We start from the raw sequence: 18,717 nt of genomic DNA on the forward strand, positions 1-18,717 counted from the left end.
GACAGAAGGCGGCAAGCTGCTGGCGCTTTTGTAGTCCCCGGCAAGCAGGCAGGCGGCCCCGAAACTCCCGACGGCGACGCAGCTGGCGGCGGCGCCAGTCCCTGAGGGTAGCGAAAGAGCGAGGAAGGCGGGCTGTTGTGACTCCATCGATAAGGCGGAGTAGGCGGGATTTGCCGGATCGAGCGGAGCAGATTGGGGTCAGCAGGTGGCGTCAGAACCCGGCTGGGAGACGGCATGTGGTCGATGTGCTCGCATCATCAGCCTCCCGAGAGATAGCGAAGAATGCGGTGCCGGCCAGTGAGGTAGAACAGCAGCAATTACGACCATTTTGTCTGGATGAAGTGATTTACAAGTGGACGCCAGAGTGGAAGGCACAGAGGGATCGAGCGCAGGATCAGAGATCGTCAGAAGGGCCTCCGAATGAAGCATAGTCAGGTCATGCTGGCAGCTCCATTGTGTATATATGGGGAGAAGCAGTGGCAAAGGCAGCTCAAGCGACGGCTTGGGAATGATTCATACGCAGAGACCCCTATTGGGTCGGAGCCTGCGGCCTGCAGCCCGCCATGGATTCACACAGCGCCATGCTGATTGTGTCATGGGTTGAGCGGATCTGGGTTGTGCGTCATGGACACCGCCGAGTCGACTGGCTGCATTAAAGAGGATACAGTGGCTCTCGTGTATTCATATTATGAATCAGCGATGGCGCCAAAAGCCAGCGGGCCATCTGAGTTGCTGACATGGTCGTAGGAGGTGCGGTCGACAGAGAATGCTAAGGGCGTGCCGTCGTCGCCTCGGTGCGATTTGTTCGAGTGTCTGCGTTGACTTATCCCAAAGGTCTTTATTACCACTTCATAGATGCTACACCGCAGTGGTTGACTCAGTGCAGACTTGGTCGGATTAGGCTGTGCAGCGGTCGATAGCTATGGCCGATGGAGCAGCCCTGCCATGCTGGCTGCGGCTTCGGGGATCACCGGAAGCACGAGAGGTTTGGATAACAGCGCAGGGAGAGATTGAAGCGCGCAACCCCTTGCGTCTGATCCGCTGACCAACCAATGCGTATCGGACTGTGAGCTCGTGCTGGTGGAGCTGGCGGAATAGCGCACCATGTCGGTGTGGCGCAGGAGCGGGACGCTGTTGGCGCCGCTGCAAGCCAGCAAGGGCAGCCGGACGGGGCAACCAGCAAGTGAGACAATGGTCCTCAGTCTTGTTCAGTACAGGCTAAGCTCAGTGGAGCTGGCGGATGGGCCCTGACAGCATTTTGGCGGTGCAGACAGGCGATGGGAGGCATGTGTCCGCAATGGCTGCGGCAGCCGCAGCGACCTCCTTGTGGAAATTTGCCGTTGTCCAAACTCATCTTGGAATTGATCTAGTCGCATGAGCTGTTCTCTGCTTCAAGGTTGATAAAGAGCCCCGCAGGATGCAAGAGTCTCGAGATGACTGCCGCAGTTCCTCGCTGGGTATCATCGCTCCGTGCTTAGGCGGTGGAGGCGGGATACCCCCGACCCCAGACCAGATGGATAGATGTTGATGATCCATGGAGTGGTTCAGCAAGCAGAGACCATCACAAGGACCATGGCTTTGAGGATCTGCATGCTCCTTGGCGTTGTGGTTGTCGTCAAGGCGGGGGTCAGATATATGCTGTGCAGGGTTGCTTGTTGGATGGGGCCTCGCCGGGTGAGTACAAACAGGGAGAGTGGAAAATACAGCGAGTGAACGGCAAGGCTCACATCTGCACAATCGAGCAGCCAACACGGCACCCAGAGGACGAGTATTGTAATCGTCGGGATGAGTCAGCGTGTGGGCGTGTAGATGAGTGGGTGAATGGGCGTGTTGATGGCGAATGATGGTCACGAATAACTAGCTTTGATTAATAGATATCGGCTGGATGTGCGGGTGCGGGTCAATGTGAATCAGCCAAGGAGCGAGAGCACGGATCTATGGAGATCAGTTGCGCACCATTGTGTGGAGGAGTCGGAAGGTCGATGTGGTGACAAGACTGTTGGTCGTTGTGCTATTAAACCCATGGGCCAATATTGATCGGCTGACAATTGTTTGGATGGGCTCGCTAAAAATATGAGCAAAGCCGACAGCGAGCAAAATGCAGATCGAAACAGGAGACGATCATGGCATATGGACTTCACGGCGAACAGCCGTCGATGCACCCCGCTGCCCCAACTTGGATATCGATGCGCCCAGACAATCTACATCCCAAAATACTCTCATCTGTCGTTGTCATGATGTATTCGGCCCATTGGCTTATTTGGAAACGGTTGAATATTCGAGAGCGATACGGTCGTGGGTCGGCTGGCCAAGTTTCAATCCAAGGACAAAGCGATCTCGCAAGCCCATCCAGTCGTATTTTGCCCACACGCCATCCCAAACAGTTAACTCAAGCTGGACGACCAACCCACTGACTCATTCCACACCAAGACAATGCATCCTCAAAGCACCACACCCTTTCAGGCTCAGGATGATACTGGAACTGACGGCCTTCGAGCTGCGGCTGCGTTTGGATGGAATATTCAACAAAAAACTATCTCGCTGCAGTACGGAGCTCCAGTTCATAGCCATTGAGTGGCTTGCAATCGATTCCAAACGGTCTGGCTGCCGATGCCCTGGTCGCTGACGATCCAATCGACCGGGCTCTTGTTGGCGAAGCTGCCTCGGCAACGGAAGCGTTCGATCACATAGCCGCCATCAAATACTGAGTCTCTGACTGAACCAGTGTGCATGAAATCACTCTACCCTATCGATTACATCATGTATGAGGCGAGTGGACCCAATGGGTATTGAGTGGGTGCTCGGCGGGTGGACCAGTGGCTCGCCCCAGACGAGTGGTCCATTCCACACAATGACTCAGACGACCCGAGGATCGGCCGACTGGCTTGGAGAAATGTGATGCAGCGGTACAAAACAAACGCCATGGAGGATGGTGGCCTGCAGCCACTGGATAGGCGTGCCACAGAGACGAGGCAGAAGCGAAGCGGGCGCGGAGCAAAGCCGAGGCGCGGGACAGAAGCGAAGAGCGGGAACCTGGACCGGGACAGACACGAGCGGCGCGAGAAAGGACACTGGAAATGCCGATGGCCGAACGGCCCCGACTGACATGCAGCGCTGACGTGCAGCACTGACTGGACGACAACGCTGACAGGTTGAAGGCCAGGCGCATTGGCCTGCCCAGAGCGACAGCCAGCGAAATCTGTCAACGAAGCATTGACACGTCTGTGTGACGGGCAGAACCGGCTCGATCCAAGTGGCTGCAATGCGCAACACAGATCGAGCAAATGCCACAGAACCAAACGGACCCAAGTCCCAATCCGCTCCGTTGTGTGCGCTTGGCGGTACTTGGACGCTGCACCACACATGTACGCAACCTCACCGACACAGGGACATTGCCATCGCATCTATTTGCGCCTAACTACTCACTTTCTGCAACAGCCTTGATACCCATTATTCACAAACCACATTGTTGCTCTCATGCGGATGATTACAGTCAATCCAATAAAAAACGGGACACCCGTGATTTTGACGATTGATCAAATATCTTGTTACCCAATACAATCGCGCGCTGGCCATGACCATTCTGTGATTTGAATCAAGGACGCCATTGTGGGAATCGCTTCCAGCTCAAGACGCGCTGGATGAGCACCACACCAAGTCCCAAGATCCCTGGGTTAGCTTCCTTCCTGCAATACATTCGCCATGTGTTCGATGGAGACATGCTGGACAAACAGCTGTACTTCAACCTGACCCGGCGACGGCGATTCAAGCGACTCGATATCTACGGCAAGCGACAGCGCACCGTCCACGAGATGTGCAAGCGAATCATCGACCAGGCACCACCGGAGACCGACATCGTGATTGCCTTTGGGAATGCATCCTGGAAGCAAGGGAAGGGATATGCATCCAGTCCCAGGAGACTCAGGTTCGCCAAGTACTTTGAGCAGTTCCACCACCACCAGAGACGTCCATGTGTGCTTGGTGAACGAGCTCAACACATCCCAGGTGTGCTCGAGTATCTTGGTATCGATACACCATGGAGCTGTCCAGAGGGTCGAGGGAATACAATACACAAGAGATTGCCAACGAAGACAGGAGTGCACAATCTCACGGCTTGCTCACTGGGGCCTACAGTCAGTCAGTCAGCGGGGTTCAGACATCTGAAGCCAGGAAGGAACTCTCCGGTTTCTTTCTGGATAGACTGTAAAGACATGCTGTGTATTCTCTGTTTGGTGTTCATCGACGGCTTTGCATGATGCAGATCGATCCTCACACATCTCATTCCTCCGTACCACCCTTTGCTGCGTCTGAGCAAATCCAAATCAGCATCGCGGCACCCACAAACTATGAAAATTCGCTCAGGATGGCACTGGCCCGGTTCAGCGCATCGATCGTGCGCTCGGACTCTTTGCGCTTCTCTACCAGCTCATTGGGCTCTCTCAGCAAGACCTCGACTTCCTTGGGATCCTTCAGGTGCCTCAGAAGCTCCTGGGACATGCCTCTAGTGGTGGCAGTAACGAGCTTGTAGATGATGGCCTTGGGGATGTGGTCAGCGGTCTGCTGCTTAACGATGTCGTAATACTTGGTCAAGTACTCCCCTGGCAGTGACAAACACGGTTATTGTTGAACATGCATCAAAGATCTCATGACTTGGTCATCCAGCTCTCGACTGTACAGTACACAATCATAGATACGTACTCATCTTGTTAACCTTCTTGCGATCCCGATCGCTCAACTGAGGGCCGATGGCGATGGTCTCCTGAATGGGTTGCTGCGTCACGGGAATCAAGGGGAGGATCGAACGAGAATGAGAACGACATTGCTGAGCTGCAGGCTTTGTATGTGCAGCCGAGAGACTTACGTCGCCAATAGCTTGGATGGCCTTGTTGGCATTGGCATTCGCCTGTGTGGGATCCGGTCGACCTCGGACTCCGAAGAGTCCTCCCACAACGCCGCCTCGAGCTCCACCGCGTCGATACAGAATTCCATCGTTCGGAGGAGTGAGAGGGGCCTGATCCGCGCCGTCAGGCAGGAGGGGCTGGTTGGCAGTGTCTTGGAACAAAGGATGCTCGCTGTTGATGTGGCCGGCTTCGGCTTCCACAAAGTCTTCAACGAGACTCTTGGTGGGCTCAGTGGTAGCTTGGATGTAGCTCTTGACGATTTCCCGGAAGCGCTGCTTCAACTCTGGGAACCGCTCAAACTCCTGTGAAAACATCGCGGCGGTGTTAGTTCGTTCACTGCGGCACGTACTGGCTGCCGAGAATAGGGCATGTTGGCAAGACGTACCGGCTTTTCCAGGAGCTTCTCGGAAATCTTGATCAGCTCCGCATGAACGACTTCAACGGCCTGAATGCTAGGAGGCTTGAGGCGAAGGATGGCTGCATGGGCCAACTTCTCGAAGGCTCCCTTGTCGAAGAAGATATCGTGTCGGACACCCTGTCATTCAAATCGAGGCCAAACGAGAGGATTAGTGAATGCTACCGTGCACGCGCGCTGAATTCCGATCCAAACCTGGACACAGACCAGGTGTAGGGCGAGGAGAGTCTGCAGAGACAGCGAATCAAGCTGCAGGACCAAATAACGTAGACTCATACCGAAGCGTCGTATATGGCATTGAGGATCTCTTCGTCCGTTTTGTACTCCATAGGCGACATTTGAGTGATCGTCTCGGTGTAGGTGGTACTGAGGATTCTCAGGATACGGGCACCGCCGGTCAGCTCCTCAAAGGAAATTTGTCGGTGCGAACCATCGATGGCAGACTTGTAGTCGTTACTGAACTCGATCACGACCTTGTGGATGATCTCCGTGGGCTAGCGACGATGACGAGCGATGCACAACCGGATATTAGCACTGCAACATGGTAACCGACCCAGATTGCATCGATGGCCCTGTTTACAGGATGGGCTGGCAACGACAAGGACGATCGGGCCCTACATGCGTAGCACCGGGACCAGTCAGCGGCTTGCCGGTAGACTTGAGCCATTCATTGATCTTGGTTGTCTCCTCATTAATCTTGAGCTGGATGTCAGGCAGAGTTCTGCGGATGTGGCTGCTCAGGATCTAGAGCGAAGAGAATCAACTCGTCAGATATGTAGCGTGATGGTGTGAATCTAAGCAGCCACAAGCAGGAGCAGATTCAAACCCTTCTGGCAGCAGTGTTTAACTTACCCCACTCAGGTTCTGGGCAAGGTTGGCGGTGCCAAATTCATGAGCGCGAGTGGGATAGTGGATCCGGAAAAACTCTCTCTCGGCTTCAAGGGCATCCTCGATCCTCACTCGCTGGTTGATGTCTCTTTGGCTGCGGTTGACCACAGGAGTGTAGCCTTCGGAAAGCAAGAAACAACAAAGACTGTTCAGCAACACACCATCGAGCCGACACAGCCACACAGGGCAGTTGGTGGCCATTTTGCAACACTAACAGAGAGTCTCGACCCAATTAATGTTCAGCACATCATAGCTCGAGCCAGCGCCACCTACCAAACTTGAGCTTCCGAGTGTTTTCGCTCTCCAGGAGACTGATAACATCGGTACCATGGTCCATGAGGTCGACCTTGGTCAGGACACCAATGGTGCGGTTGCCTTGGGGATCGACCTCGAGAGCCAGCTGCAGGCCGTCCGAGTTGGCCAGATCGGTGTTGGCTGCGGTGACAGCCAGGATGATGGCGTTGTTCTTGACAATATACTTCATGATCATGCTACGGATCTGCTGCTCAATGTCCGGAGGCTGGTCGCCAACAGGGACCCGGGTCAGACCAGGCAGGTCGACGAGGGTGAGGGTGAGCACGTTGGGAGAGTAGATGCGAAGGTTGATCGGATCGTCGGAAACTCTCTGGGAGCTGCCGATAGTGGCAGCAGTGACACGCTCAATCTCGGCTCTGATGCGATCGAATTCATAGAATCGTTCTCCAGGAAGATGGAGGAACTCGCCCCACTCGTTGTCAGAGTCAGGGACGACAGGGATGTTGATCAACTGAAGAACCAGAGGGCGGCGAGTGACAATGCCGGAGCCTGCGGTGATGGAGTGGAGAGTCAACAAACTGGGGCATCGATCATCCAGATGGCTGGGGGCGGGGGAGTGCAGGTAACTGGAGGCATCGACCCCCAGACCTGGGCAGCCGACGCAGGACAAGTTGCTGGCCGTCGAGACACACCTCTGGGCAAAAAGTCCTTGCCGACAATGTTCTCGAGGACGGAGCTCTTTCCACTGCTCTGGCTGCCAATGACCACGATCTAAAAATGAGCCCCATGAAGCAAGGAGAAGGGTCAGCATGCGCAGAACCAGGCGACAGCTCAGTACCAGTGACGTCAGTCATGCTGAGGTGCCCGGCGTGCTGATGCTCCGCTCTGGTGGCTGCGAGACAACACAGCAACACCGAGGGCTGGCTGAGGGTCTCGAACGATGATGGGGCCATCAACTAACCTGGGGAAGATCAATGGGGCTCGGCACCCGGAGAGTAGTGAACGTATCCTGCAGTCTGTTAACTGTGTCAACGGAAGAGTGCCGTCGTTAGAAGCCAGGCGGAGGGCAGGCGGGCCAGAATCCGCCGCCGACTCAAGGGCAGCAAACGGGACGAAACGGCATGCTCGGAAGGGAAAGACAACCAGTGGTGGCTGGCCATAGGAAGCCATAGCCAAAGGAGAATGGTGGCGAGAGCCGTCCTTGGAGATGGAGCAACAGTTACGGCTGCATGCAGCACGCACTTACCCTTCTCAATCAAGCTGTTCATGGCGTCTCGGTACTGTCGGAGAAGGTAGAGCTCGGTCGATGCAATCGGGTGTGGTTATGCCTCTCTCTCGTCCTGGACGGGCCGCTTTTATAGCCGCTGGGAATGCCCGGGCACGCCCCCAGAAAGCCGCTTGTTGCATTTCACATCCAAAACGGGCTGGTGGCGTTGGTATCTCGATTGAAACGGAAGGACGCCCTTATTGGGGCGGTCAAAACGGGTATAGCGGGCTTGCCCTTGTGTTTATGTTGAATATATATATTGGCAAGCCCGGTATCGTGGAGTTGCGGCGAGATACCCACCTGGCCGACGCCGCGCTGGACGGATGACAGCAACAAGCATGCGGCTGCCCCTTCACTGCCGCATGATCCGTTCGTCCTCTATTTGGATACCCGTCAGCCCCACAAGGCAAAGCTGCCGCTGTGAAGAACGGACGTCAAGGCAGCGACAGCGTCATCGAGGGTGGTCAAGACCTCAGACGGGCTTGGCAGAGGACAGCCGGCGATGGTGGGAGGTGCGGCAAGAACAGCCAGAGGCAGCGACAAGAACGCCCAAAGATACCCGCTTGTCACAGAAACAAAGATGCCCCCACGGCCGATCCGACCTGCACCCAAGCGGGCTCGCAATTTTGGGGCGTGTCCCGAGAGGATGCGTATTCGTCGCCCTGCGCAAGTCCACCAAGGGGGGATGCCTGCATGCGATACCGGGCCGTCAAATGACCAACTATCGGCGGGTTGGTGGTTGAGCCCGTGAACTCGATAAAAATCGCTGGCCACCGCCTGTCAGGGAATGGGACATGTGATGGACAAAACATACCCCCAACAGCAAGCAAAAACTCTCAGACCTGGAAGATGACGATAACAATAACAACAATCATCATTGCTGCGCCAGCCGAAACTTGAAAACCATAGATGCCCGCAACCGAAACCGTGCCGCGGCTGATCTCGTCCAAGATGTCTATTCGTGGCTCGATTTCGAACAAACATCCACGGAGATATCCAGGTCCAACAACGGATCTGCAACGAACTCCCTGACAAACGGCCACCCAAATCAAAACGAATCAATCGCCTGGACCGACAACCGCTCGAGATCAGTGGCGACAGGTGAGGAACCAAGTTCCAACAATCACGGAACAGTCGGGACACACCCATGTCCGTTCCGACAGCGCCGTATGAGATGTTTGGGCCCAATAGGTCATATGCAATGGCGATCACCTCGGCAGCCTCCGAGTGAGGACCACCGGTCACAGAGCAGCGATGCAGAAATCGAGGGTGTTGTGCTTGGCCATGAATGCGATGAGTGGGTGGGTGTATTCAGGTCACAGAAAAAACCCTTTCATGGCTCAAAACGGGATGTCCCATTTCATTTTGGAAACGCTGTAAGGGCGAGAGGGGGGGGGCCGCAATGGGACTTGATCTGGCTCCGAGCGGCTCACCCAAAACCATGGGGGATGCGAACGATGGACACGATCAGGCAGTGAGATGGGCTCAAGAAATCAATTGTACGGCAAATGATATTGAACGGCTGCTGGGAGGACATGACAGACAAGGTCGCCGTCGCCACATGAGGCGACGGTGCCATGGCGAGCGATTCGAGAGAGCGACCAGAGAGCGACCAGAGAGCGACCAGAGAGCGACCAGAGAGCGACCAGAGAGCGACCAGAGAGCGACCAGAGAGCGACCAGAGAGCGACTGGAGTGGGGACGAGTCAGAGAAAATCAAAAACCGAAACACGGCCTGGGCGACGGACGCCAGGCGGCACCCTTCATCGAGTGGGTGGTATCATCGGAGCCGGAATTGGGACGGGTGGTTGGAATGGAGATGGGATGGTGATGGGATGGTGGTGGGTCATTGGTGTGGGCCATGGGTGTGGGCCATGGGTGTGGGTTGGCAATCGGCCAGTTGGCTGGATTGTCTAGCACACTTGGATCTCGACTTTTGGGCCAGACTGGGTGGCAGGGGTGGTCGACACAACGGTGTTGGGAAGAACCAGGACAGGGCACTCGGCCCGGTGGACGACATGGCTGACGATGCTGCCTGTGAGGCCAAACGGGCGGAAGTGTAAGCGGATGCAGTAGATGCAGTGGATGCAGTGGACGCAGTGGATGCAGTGGATGCAGTGGATGCAGTGGACGCAGTGGATGCAGTGGATGCAGTGGACGCAGTGGATGCAGTGGATGCAGTGGATGCAGTGGACGCAGTGGATGCAGTGGATGCAGTGGACGCAGTGGATGCAGTGGATGCAGTGGACGCAGTGGATGCAGTGGATGCAGTGGATGCAGTGGATGCAGTGGACGCAGTGGATGCAGTGGATGCAGTGGACGCAGTGGATGCAGTGGATGCAGTGGATGGCCCGATGTCGATGACAGTCCGTGCCGATTGTGGTCTGCGCTTTCGCCGACACTCACCAAGAGACGGGCGGATTCCCTTCTTGTGGCTTCCCATCAGGATCAGACGGGGACGGCGTTCTTGCATCTCCATGGTGATGATGCCTCTGGCTTCGCCATAGACAACCGAGACACCGACCTTGTTGCTGGCGCCGTGAGCCTTGACGATCTCTCTGACGAGAGCCTCGAAGGTGCGGGCGGTCTGGAGTGGATCAGAGGCAAGGGCAGAGCATGAGCAGGCAGAGCATGAGCAGGCAGAGCATGAGCAGGCAGAGCATGAGCAGGCAGAGCATGAGCAGGCAGAGCATGAGCAGGCAGAGCATGAGCAAGTGCGGAGAGTGTGGGGTGAGCGATGCTTTCGACAAGCACAGCACTGCGACATGGCGAATGATGGATTCAAAGCCCGTGCCATCGACAGGACGCTTGCACAGAGACGCTTGCTCAGGGACACTTGCCTCTTCAAGCTGGAGACGCTCGTATTGTTCGTCAAGAGTGGCCTCTGGAGTCACAGACATGAGGGAGCGGAGGCAGTCGGTCAGATGGATGTCGACCGCGATGGCCATCCCGCACTCGGTGTGATTGCAAGACTCGCCACTACCACTGCCACTACCACTACCACTGCCACTACTACCACTACTACCACTACCACTGTGATTGCTCTGTTCGCTCACCAAGGTTGTGCTGGAGGACGTTCAACACCACCACCTCGTCGGCGGGGGTAATGAGCTTCTCAAAGGCATAGTTGAGGATCGATCTGGTCTGGTCCGAGACCGAGTCGACGGGGATCAGGACGACGTTCTTTGTTTCGGCGAGCATTGTGTATGGCGGGGGGCTGTTGGCGGTTTGCGAGTGCGCTTGCGATTGTGGGTGCAGTTGTGGTTGCGATTGCGATTGCAGTTGCGATGGTGTTGTCGCTGGAAGGTGATGCTGTGATGCTGTGATGCTGTGATGCTGTGATGCTGTGATCTGAAGATCTGAGGATCTGGGTGGCAGGCCAGGCCCTCGACCGCAGAGCGCTTTTATATCCGAAGGCGGGCCAGACCAGCAGTGGCATGACCCCGGCTGGCGGCTGCGAGCGAGCCACCTGTTCGGCGGCTCGCCTCCCAACATGAGTCACCATGAGCACCTGGGATGTCTTGTGGTCGTCCCGCCGTCATTTCCGGCCCTCGGAACGAACAGTCGAGCAAGTTCGGGGGAGGGGAAGGCGGTTCCATATCCTGCTGCCCATTGGTGCACCGCAAAACAAGCGTCCGAACCACTTTGCAGCGTGTCGGCGGGGTCCGTCCAAGACCGGGATGACTCACAGTCGCTCACCAAACAACTTCCGAATCGCTTCTGGACGGATCTGTCGTGGCGCTGGCTGGCTCATCCTGCCTCGGCGGTGATCGTGAGGCCGGAAACTGTCCCCCGTCTGCCGCCTCACCCGGCAGCGCTTGACCAACCACAGGTTTGAACGCGGCGGTCAAGGTCGTCCTCGTGGGTGATGACGCATCGGATGATGACGATTTGCCGTTCGGACACTGGCCAGGCCCGCCCGCAAGCTGCATCCTCTTCGCCTTGGGCATGTGTCTTCTCGACGCTCTCCTAGCACCATGTTCCCCCGAACCAAAGCCATCGGCTCACACATGCCATCATTTGTCCAGGCGACGAGATCTTGCAGATGAGCTTGCTTATTTCTTCCACAGGCAGATGTAGATAATGTCCGCTCGGTGAGATAAATGCGGCTTCCGTCGACAATGGAGCCTCATCGCTCCCGCCGCCAGACTCACAGCCCGTCAAGCCATCGGCCGCTCGATGAGCGGGTGCCCGATGACTTTTGGTCCTTGACCGTAGTCGCTTGACGCACCGTGACGGTCTTGGGACTGCGTTGACATTCCCACGTGAAATCGGTGGCGAGGTTGTTGGACACACCACATGAGCATGAGTGTATTCGGGATTCAGAGAGAGAGAGAAAAAAAACGAACGGAGGCATCCGAGAATGAAGCGGGGAGCCGCCCCTCCCCATTCGACTGCTGCGAGCGCTGCATGGTTAAGCCTTTGCTGTTGTCACGCCGTCGTCAACCTGCCCTGGTGAGCTCCAACTGGCTGTCGGTCAGCATTGCCTGAGCGGTGGACTTTTTAATCTCCAGAACCCGCCTTTGCTCTTTCAGGCGATCGATCAAGAGCAGCAGCGACGTTTCATCGAGATCGCGACCACCGACAGCAACCTTTTCGGACTCGAGCAGCGCTTCGTTGTCGGCCTTGATTGCAGCCAGATGCTTCCGCTTGAACTCGGCGAGATCAGCCAGTTCGGCTTTGACGATCTTGAGCTCTGCAATCCGCTTCTCGGTTTCGTCGCGGAGGGCCCTGGACTGGGTCATCTCTCGGTCGAGCTCTTGGATCGACGCCTCGAGTCCAGCAATGTCTTTGTTTTCAAACGAAGCAACGTCGCGTGTCGATGCTGTTGCAGTGGGAGAGAGAGTATGGCGAGTGTGGGGCCTTTAGTTGAGCTACGAGTGCTGTCCTGAGCGTGACACTCTTCTCAAGTATACTCTGGCTACTGGCTCGACAAACTGAGTCCAACAGCCAAATGCACATAGGTGGTTCCACCTCCTGCTCCACACCCAAAGCCCACCCAGAGGCGGCCTCCAATGGCTGCTCCAGCCAACCAAGACAAGACACAGCGCCAAAGGAACAGCGACCCCTGAAGCATGGGACAGCCAGCTCTTGAATTCCAGTGGGACTTACTTGATGGTCGCACATACATTCGATCAGACGGCTTCGAGTCCTGATGTTGGCGAATACCGAATCAGCGTCTGTACCTCATACGCACTCCGTTCGCTGAGATACGGACATTGTCGAGCGTCGGCTTCGCCAGTCGAGCTCGGCCGAGCCGGATTACAGACCTCTTTCAAAAAAGACTCCTTCATGCTGAGAGTTAGGCCTGTGGGGAAGGGCTTGCCCCTTCGTTTCGAATTGAGAACATGGAGAAACACCACAAACTGCTCCTTGTTGATGGCCTGGTTTCCGCGGATATTGACCAGATTCCTATGCAATAAATTCCACATGAGACAAGTGGGTGAGCTTCTGCGGCCCGATGCATGGCATCGCCGCTCCAGAGCAGACACCTGGAAGACGAAAGAGAGGGATGGAGGGTGCGCTTGCGGACAACTGACTGGGCAATGCTTCTCAGGATATGTGGCTCCGGGCCACCATTCCGATTCGCTTGATGCCTGAGCTGACAACGCGCACACCATGGCAGTACCGACAGAGATTTCGTACCATATATACTGGAAATCCTCGAGGCTGATCCGAGAGGTGTTGTAGATGTTCTCCATCTGCTGCACTGGAGCGAGTCCGACAGTCCATTAGCTCGAGAGGATAAGCGTTGGCCTTCGGAACGCTGGGAAAGCTAGCCGTTGTGACAGCATCGAAACGATCTTCGATACTTGGCATCCACTGCGGTATGATGCACCCGTAGCTCCGGCGATGCAGCAGCCCAGAGGGACGTCGCGACCCAGGGTGTTGCGACAGCAAGACGGGCTCTCGGGAATGCACGGCGGAAGGAGCATCTCCCGAGAGCGAGACATGGAAGGACAGGATTCGAGTTGTCGCTTACGTGTAATCTCAACATCGTCCGAGTTGTTCCGGGTGAATTGAGTCTCTGTGTCGGGGGAGGGGAAAGCAAGCAGAATGCAGAGCAGCACACGGCCGCTGGGATATCAGGTGGAGATCAAGGGAGACGGCGCTTCAAGATAGGGGCGATGAGGGCGCGATACCGGGCGAGTGCCCCTGCTGGATGCTCCGTCAGCGGTGAGGACATCCGAGCGCCTGCCAGCAGCCGGCGACGGCGGGAATATGCAAGGGGCATGTGCCCCCACTCACCGTAGTTGAAGCGGTCGGCCGGACTGATGTACCAGTCGTAAGCGTCGGGATTCTGCATCGTTTGGTGAGGCGGGTCAGGGTATCTCTGGTGTGGATGCACAGGTGGAGTTGAACCGGTGTGTTCTCGCTGGCGACGGCAGACTATGGCTCTCCTGCTTGTGCTTGGCGGTGGTGGATGCGGGTGTGGATGCGGGTGTGGGTGCGGGTGCGGGTGCGGGTGCATTCGAAGACGGACGCAGTGGCCAGGGGGTGGCCGGCCGCCGATCGGTGTGTGTGTGTGTGTGTGTGTGTGGAGCTGGATCCGGCTGGATCCGGCGCGACTGGCTGGCTGGATCCTGCCACGCACCGCGCAGCCGGTGATACAGCGCCTGTGGCGACGCGACTGGTGACACATATTGTGCTCTCTGTGCCGCTGTGGCGGAGGCGGCGCGAGTTCCCAGAGGCAAGGGGGCGACTGCGCGCACAGAGGCAAGGGCGGAACACTGGGGTGCTGGCAGCAAGCACAACGCCGCGCAGTTGCTGTTGACAGAGACTGCGCGGCTGTACAGCCCTCCTTGTCTGTTCCGCGGCGCGCACCATGCCCTGGATGCAACCATCGGCCGTCTCTTGCTTCTTGTCGCCTTCAGAGCCGTCCTTTTCTTTCCCCCCCCCAGCGCCTGGCCCTCCTTCGTCCTTCGTCTCTCCTCCCGACCTCCGGCTCCCCAATGCCCCTCAACATCTCCAAGCTGACCCAGGACATCCTCGGCCTCGCCGTCCTGGGCCTCTTCCTGGTAAGCCCGCTGTGTCTCCCAAGTGTCTCCCGGCGCCGTTGCTCTGCTGCCACTTCCCAAAGGCATTCTCGCCTCGTCGTCAGGCCCTTCGTCTCTACCACCCGGCGTCTCTCCCAGTCCCTGCCTGCACCACGGTCACCATAGCTACTACCTTTGCTCGGCCCAGCTGGGTGGTCCTGTTGGGTGGTCCTGTTGGGTGGCCCAGTCTCCGTCTCCGTCTCCGTCTCCGTCTGCTGACTCCTCTGATTGCGCACTCGTCGGCCGGCAATCCCGCAGCTCGGATGGCTGCTGTTCTTCATCGGCACCTGCGTCCAGCAGATTGTCCTCGGTCCCGGCAACGGTATCTTCTGGTTCCAGGTTCTCTACCATCTCGGACTTGCCCTGGGTCTCACCTTCCTCAACATCACTGATGGCATCAAGTCCCATCGTCTCGCTGTAAGTTGGCTTATGCTTCTGCAGCCAAATTCCCAGTCCGGTCGTCCTCGATATGTTCTGTGGCAAACACTCCACAGGCACACACACCTCTCGAAAAGCCGCTGCTCGCCTCCTAATTCATCGCTCCATTCGTCTTGCCAACCTGCTATCGCCTTTGGCTGCATCAGCTCATGGCTCTGCTCACCATCGGAACCGTCCTGATCATCAACAGCCTGACGGTGCTGCTCTACGTGGAACGGGGAGCCACCGCTGCGGCTGGCTCGTTCTTCATGTCGTTTGTGTACTTTTTCTGGATCATCCGTTTCGGTTCCGAAGAAGATTCTCCCGTCAACAAGATTGAGCTGCCGATCCCCGCTCGCGGCAACAACCTCACCGCCGAGGCTCCCCAGGCCCCCGCCAACGCTGCCCGTACTGGCTTCAAGCCCCAGATTCAAATTCCCAAGTTCAGCCTCCCTGTCTTTGGCAAGAAGGGCAACGCCCAGGCCGAGCAAACCACTCGCGATATCCAGCCTCAGGGCTACGCTCCTCAGCCCCATGTCCCCGCTCAGCAGCCTCAGCAGCCCCAGCCGTACCAGGCTGCCCAGCCCATTCAGGTTGTGACCACCAGCGAGCCTCATGCTCCTTCCGCTGCCCAAACCTCGGCACCCGTCCCTGGTGCCGCCGAGCCTGCTCAGAAGGCCGTTGCCATGTACCCTTGTAAGTGCTACGCTTCACATATGTGAATTGGCCGTGCTTTTGTGCGCTGCGTGGATCGAGGCTACTTGCGGGTCGTTGGCTGCGCTTCGCGTTGTTGATATCCGTAATACTGACTGGTTGTTCTACTCTCTGATGTATCCATCGCGTCGTCGCCCCCCTCCCTATCTCGATGCTGTACCCAGATACCGCCAACGCCAGCGATCCCACCGAGCTTTCGTTCGAGAAGAACGAGATTCTCGAGATCATCAACACTAACGGCAAGTGGTGGAGGGCCCGCCGAGTCGATGCTGTTGGCAAGGTCATTGAGGGCATCATTCCGTCCAACTGTGAGTATCTGCTGTCCGATTCTTTTGTCCGATTCTGCTGCCATCGGTTCGAGCAATTGTCCAGGTTCAGCTCGACTCGACACGACCCTGCAGATCCATGTCAAGACCCCCGGCTGGCTGGTTTGGAGGGGCCCGATACACGGACACTAACGCATACCCCTTCTTTCTGCCGTATTCATCGGATTTCCAGACGTCCGCCTTCTCTAAGTCCCACCCACCCTCGGTGCCTCACGCAAAGCTGGAGGTTACTTTTTTTTTTTCTTTGTTTCTATGCGAAGGTCCATTGAGGGCGTTTCCATTAATTCCCACTTGCTGTCCTTGCCTTTCTGTCAATTCCACTCGTGGCTCTCCTTTGTCTTTCTGTCGTTTTCGCACTCGCGCTCTCCCTACTTTGAACCTACGGCCCGGCTCTGCGAGTCTGGTGTTCTTTGGGCGGTAGGTGCCGAGCCATGGCCGCTGTGAACCCCATCGCTGAAAAAAATCCTCCCCCCACCCCGCTAGATCAAGATCTTTGCCTTTATGGCCTGTCTAACTTTCAACAAGACGCCCTGGATATTGACGCTGGCGGTGTTTCTTTTTTCTTCTCATTTTGTTACTCTGGTCTTTGAATACACAAATGCGTCACAACAGCGATTGCACATATTGGTACGATGGATCGGCCCAACACACCGCAGAAATCCCATGCGACGGCCCTCGGATTCCGGTGATGGCCGATTGTGTTGTGCATTCATGATGCAGACACAGCGCTGATGGCTCTCGCAGCGAGGCTTCATTTCATTCCACATAAAAACGGATTCATATTCGCTGATGAGCCGTTCCAGCGCCGCTCACCGGCAAGGCAGTATTTTCCGGCGAATGCTCCAAGGGCAGTCCAAGGGCAGTCCAAGAGCGGCTGGTGGCAGAGGCATCACACCAACTCGAGAATGGCCCCAGCTAGATTCGATATTCGAGGGTTGGCCGACTGAACTGCGGAGGTCAGGTATGCCTTGATTCCGCTTGTCAGTATATCTGGGTTTGCATTTGGATAGAGTGCGGTGTATCGTTAGACGCCATATGGGTTGCATAGGCACCCATCGGCCATTCAAGTCAGTCGTTTGGCTTAGTTTGCAAAATCCCTGGGACCAGAGGAAAACATCGCTGCACCCGGCCTGCGATCAGCGCGGGGAGCGAGCGGGCGCTTACATGGTTTGGTTGATGGGTTGATGAGAAGATAGAGGGTCGTCATTGCAGTAAGGACAATATCTGGGGAACCCGAGGACAACGTTGAAGCGATCAAAGGGATTCCGTCGCCGGTGGCGATCAAATGCTGTGCTTCGGGATCTGGCCAACGAGGATAACATCAGATCAGCGTCTGGAGTCGACGATGCCCCACTGCATGACGAGGGACCCGAGAGTTTCGACAGGGTGGCTGCGTGATGGAATTCTCAAACCTGGACAGGACGCTCACCGATGGCAATGTTGCAGAGACCGCCCAGAGCAAACTGTCGAAGCTCATTGTCCTCAGTTTCAGCAACGATATCTGAAGGTGGAGTTATAGCATATGTCATGGATACCAAATGACGAATGGTAGGCCCCCCTCCCTAGCTCCCCGATCAAGAAAGTTGCCCATCCGCCCAAGAGTCGCAAGTGCCTCGCTCACCTAAAAACAAGTCGGTGGCATTCAGCTGCACAAGCCATCGGTGGTTGATGGGATCATAGGCAAAGTTGGCCAGGTGCGCAACTGCTGTTTTTCGAACCTCTGGGGCAGAAGGTATCTCCGATTAGGCGAATGCAATGGCAGGTTGCGGAAACAGGATGAGCCCACGCAAGGCTGCTTGTGGTGCTGGGCATCTCCAAGAGCCAGCGAGTGCAGGACGGCAGCCAAAGGTCGCACCCGTATCGCTGCTTTCTTGGTATTCCGTCACCAGCTGCTGCAGGAACTGGAAGCGACTCTTGGCATAAGCCGGAGTGTTTTTTTCAATGAAGCGCTGGCGAGAGGACGTGGTCAAGAGTGTCGTCAGCGGCGCCGCGAGTTGGCCATGGGCATATGGCAATTGTCCAGCGATGCTCGTCTTTGGCCTTTGCCCACCTTGCTTTGGAACATGGTGATGCGTTATTCGGCCAGTGGCGGCGAGCGCCAGCAAGGCACGGCCAAGGAGCGATGATGGGGCTCCGGAAGTGGATGCCGTTGCGTTGATGTGCGTGCGTTGCGTCAGGCGGGTCAGAAAGCAGTGCGATTTCAGAATCCGGGGCAGTCGGGCTGGGACAGACTCCACGGGACGGCGCCGAAGAACAGAGACGATGTGCCCGATCAATTGATGCTCAAGATCTCACCATCCCTGTGAACGACATCTCATCGGTCAGACTTATCGCGACTGCGCCGGCTCCGATCAACATCATTCACCCAGCAGATGGATCCATATTTCTCCCCATCCCCGTTCGTATTTCGGCGGGCGGTCGGGATTGCGGTCGGGATTGCTGCAGCGCCCGATCCATACTCGACCCAACGCATCTGACAACTGCCTTGCCTTGCCTTG

The 18,717-nt window shown here is 56.6% G+C and overlaps 6 protein-coding genes across 6 annotated transcripts; 2 read left to right on the top strand and 4 right to left on the bottom strand.

Annotated features, from left to right (window-relative positions):
* Positions 1 to 3,700: 3,700 nt before the first annotated feature.
* BJ171DRAFT_595340 (uncharacterized protein) lies at positions 3,701 to 4,207 on the top strand (the record flags this gene model as incomplete). The annotated part of the gene is made up of 2 exons (XM_053114593.1): positions 3,701 to 3,925; positions 4,135 to 4,207. Exons 1-2 carry the CDS (start codon positions 3,720 to 3,722, stop codon positions 4,205 to 4,207), a joined length of 279 nt encoding a protein of 92 aa, XP_052970976.1. The 5' UTR covers positions 3,701 to 3,719.
* On the bottom strand, positions 4,195 to 7,727 carry BJ171DRAFT_561078 (P-loop containing nucleoside triphosphate hydrolase protein; the record flags this gene model as incomplete). Its single annotated transcript, XM_053113223.1, has 11 exons — positions 4,195 to 4,598; positions 4,699 to 4,771; positions 4,862 to 5,203; positions 5,287 to 5,436; positions 5,595 to 5,810; positions 5,935 to 6,060; positions 6,169 to 6,323; positions 6,478 to 7,008; positions 7,152 to 7,230; positions 7,421 to 7,482; positions 7,706 to 7,727. The coding sequence occupies 11 exons, from the start codon at positions 7,725 to 7,727 to the stop codon at positions 4,345 to 4,347; spliced, it is 2,010 nt and encodes a 669-aa protein (XP_052970977.1). The 3' UTR covers positions 4,195 to 4,344.
* Positions 7,728 to 9,638: 1,911 nt separating this feature from the next.
* On the bottom strand, positions 9,639 to 10,926 carry BJ171DRAFT_577242 (uncharacterized protein; the record flags this gene model as incomplete). Its single annotated transcript, XM_053113800.1, has 4 exons — positions 9,639 to 9,760; positions 10,132 to 10,312; positions 10,485 to 10,609; positions 10,782 to 10,926. 4 exons carry the CDS (start codon positions 10,924 to 10,926, stop codon positions 9,639 to 9,641), a joined length of 573 nt encoding a protein of 190 aa, XP_052970978.1.
* Positions 10,927 to 12,001: 1,075 nt separating this feature from the next.
* Positions 12,002 to 14,174, bottom strand: BJ171DRAFT_487618 (uncharacterized protein). The gene is made up of 6 exons (XM_053109313.1): positions 13,975 to 14,174; positions 13,709 to 13,753; positions 13,372 to 13,435; positions 12,996 to 13,137; positions 12,838 to 12,877; positions 12,002 to 12,550 (listed from the first exon to the last, which is right to left on the bottom strand). The coding sequence occupies exons 1-6, from the start codon at positions 14,030 to 14,032 to the stop codon at positions 12,168 to 12,170; spliced, it is 732 nt and encodes a 243-aa protein (XP_052970979.1). The 5' UTR covers positions 14,033 to 14,174; the 3' UTR covers positions 12,002 to 12,167.
* Positions 14,175 to 14,642: 468 nt separating this feature from the next.
* On the top strand, positions 14,643 to 16,835 carry BJ171DRAFT_595344 (uncharacterized protein). The gene is made up of 5 exons (XM_053114594.1): positions 14,643 to 14,744; positions 15,021 to 15,179; positions 15,347 to 15,875; positions 16,058 to 16,201; positions 16,392 to 16,835. Exons 1-5 carry the CDS (start codon positions 14,679 to 14,681, stop codon positions 16,406 to 16,408), a joined length of 915 nt encoding a protein of 304 aa, XP_052970980.1. The 5' UTR covers positions 14,643 to 14,678; the 3' UTR covers positions 16,409 to 16,835.
* Positions 16,836 to 18,501, bottom strand: BJ171DRAFT_487622 (armadillo-type protein). The gene is made up of 6 exons (XM_053109314.1): positions 18,270 to 18,501; positions 18,075 to 18,168; positions 17,841 to 17,939; positions 17,649 to 17,720; positions 17,384 to 17,521; positions 16,836 to 17,209 (listed from the first exon to the last, which is right to left on the bottom strand). Exons 1-6 carry the CDS (start codon positions 18,282 to 18,284, stop codon positions 17,109 to 17,111), a joined length of 519 nt encoding a protein of 172 aa, XP_052970981.1. The 5' UTR covers positions 18,285 to 18,501; the 3' UTR covers positions 16,836 to 17,108.
* Between the last annotated feature and the right edge of the window lie 216 nt (positions 18,502 to 18,717).

Source organism: Polychytrium aggregatum, assembly GCF_025602895.1.
Source record: "Polychytrium aggregatum strain JEL109 chromosome Unknown BJ171scaffold_3, whole genome shotgun sequence".
Lineage (NCBI taxonomy): Eukaryota > Fungi > Chytridiomycota > Chytridiomycetes > Polychytriales > Polychytrium > Polychytrium aggregatum.

Bases quoted from the DNA above. Each gene is read 5' to 3' on its own strand.
- BJ171DRAFT_595344 (XM_053114594.1), top strand. From the start codon at position 14,679: ATGCCCCTCAACATCTCCAAGCTGACCCAGGACATCCTCGGCCTCGCC. The intron at 15,180-15,346 runs GTAAGTTGGCTT...TGGCTGCATCAG, and splicing joins TCAAGTCCCATCGTCTCGCT to CTCATGGCTCTGCTCACCAT. The intron at 15,876-16,057 runs GTAAGTGCTACG...TGCTGTACCCAG, and splicing joins GGCCGTTGCCATGTACCCTT to ATACCGCCAACGCCAGCGAT.
- BJ171DRAFT_487618 (XM_053109313.1), bottom strand. From the start codon at position 14,032: ATGCAGAATCCCGACGCTTACGACTGGTACATCAGTCCGGCCGACCGC. The intron at 13,436-13,708 runs GTAAGCGACAAC...GACTCGCTCCAG, and splicing joins GGACGATGTTGAGATTACAC to TGCAGCAGATGGAGAACATC. The intron at 13,138-13,371 runs GTACGAAATCTC...TTTATTGCATAG, and splicing joins GAGGATTTCCAGTATATATG to GAATCTGGTCAATATCCGCG.
- BJ171DRAFT_487622 (XM_053109314.1), bottom strand. The intron at 17,522-17,648 runs GTGAGCGTCCTG...CTCGTTGGCCAG, and splicing joins TCTCTGCAACATTGCCATCG to ATCCCGAAGCACAGCATTTG. The intron at 17,210-17,383 runs GTAAGCGCCCGC...ATGCAAACCCAG, and splicing joins CAACCCATCAACCAAACCAT to ATATACTGACAAGCGGAATC.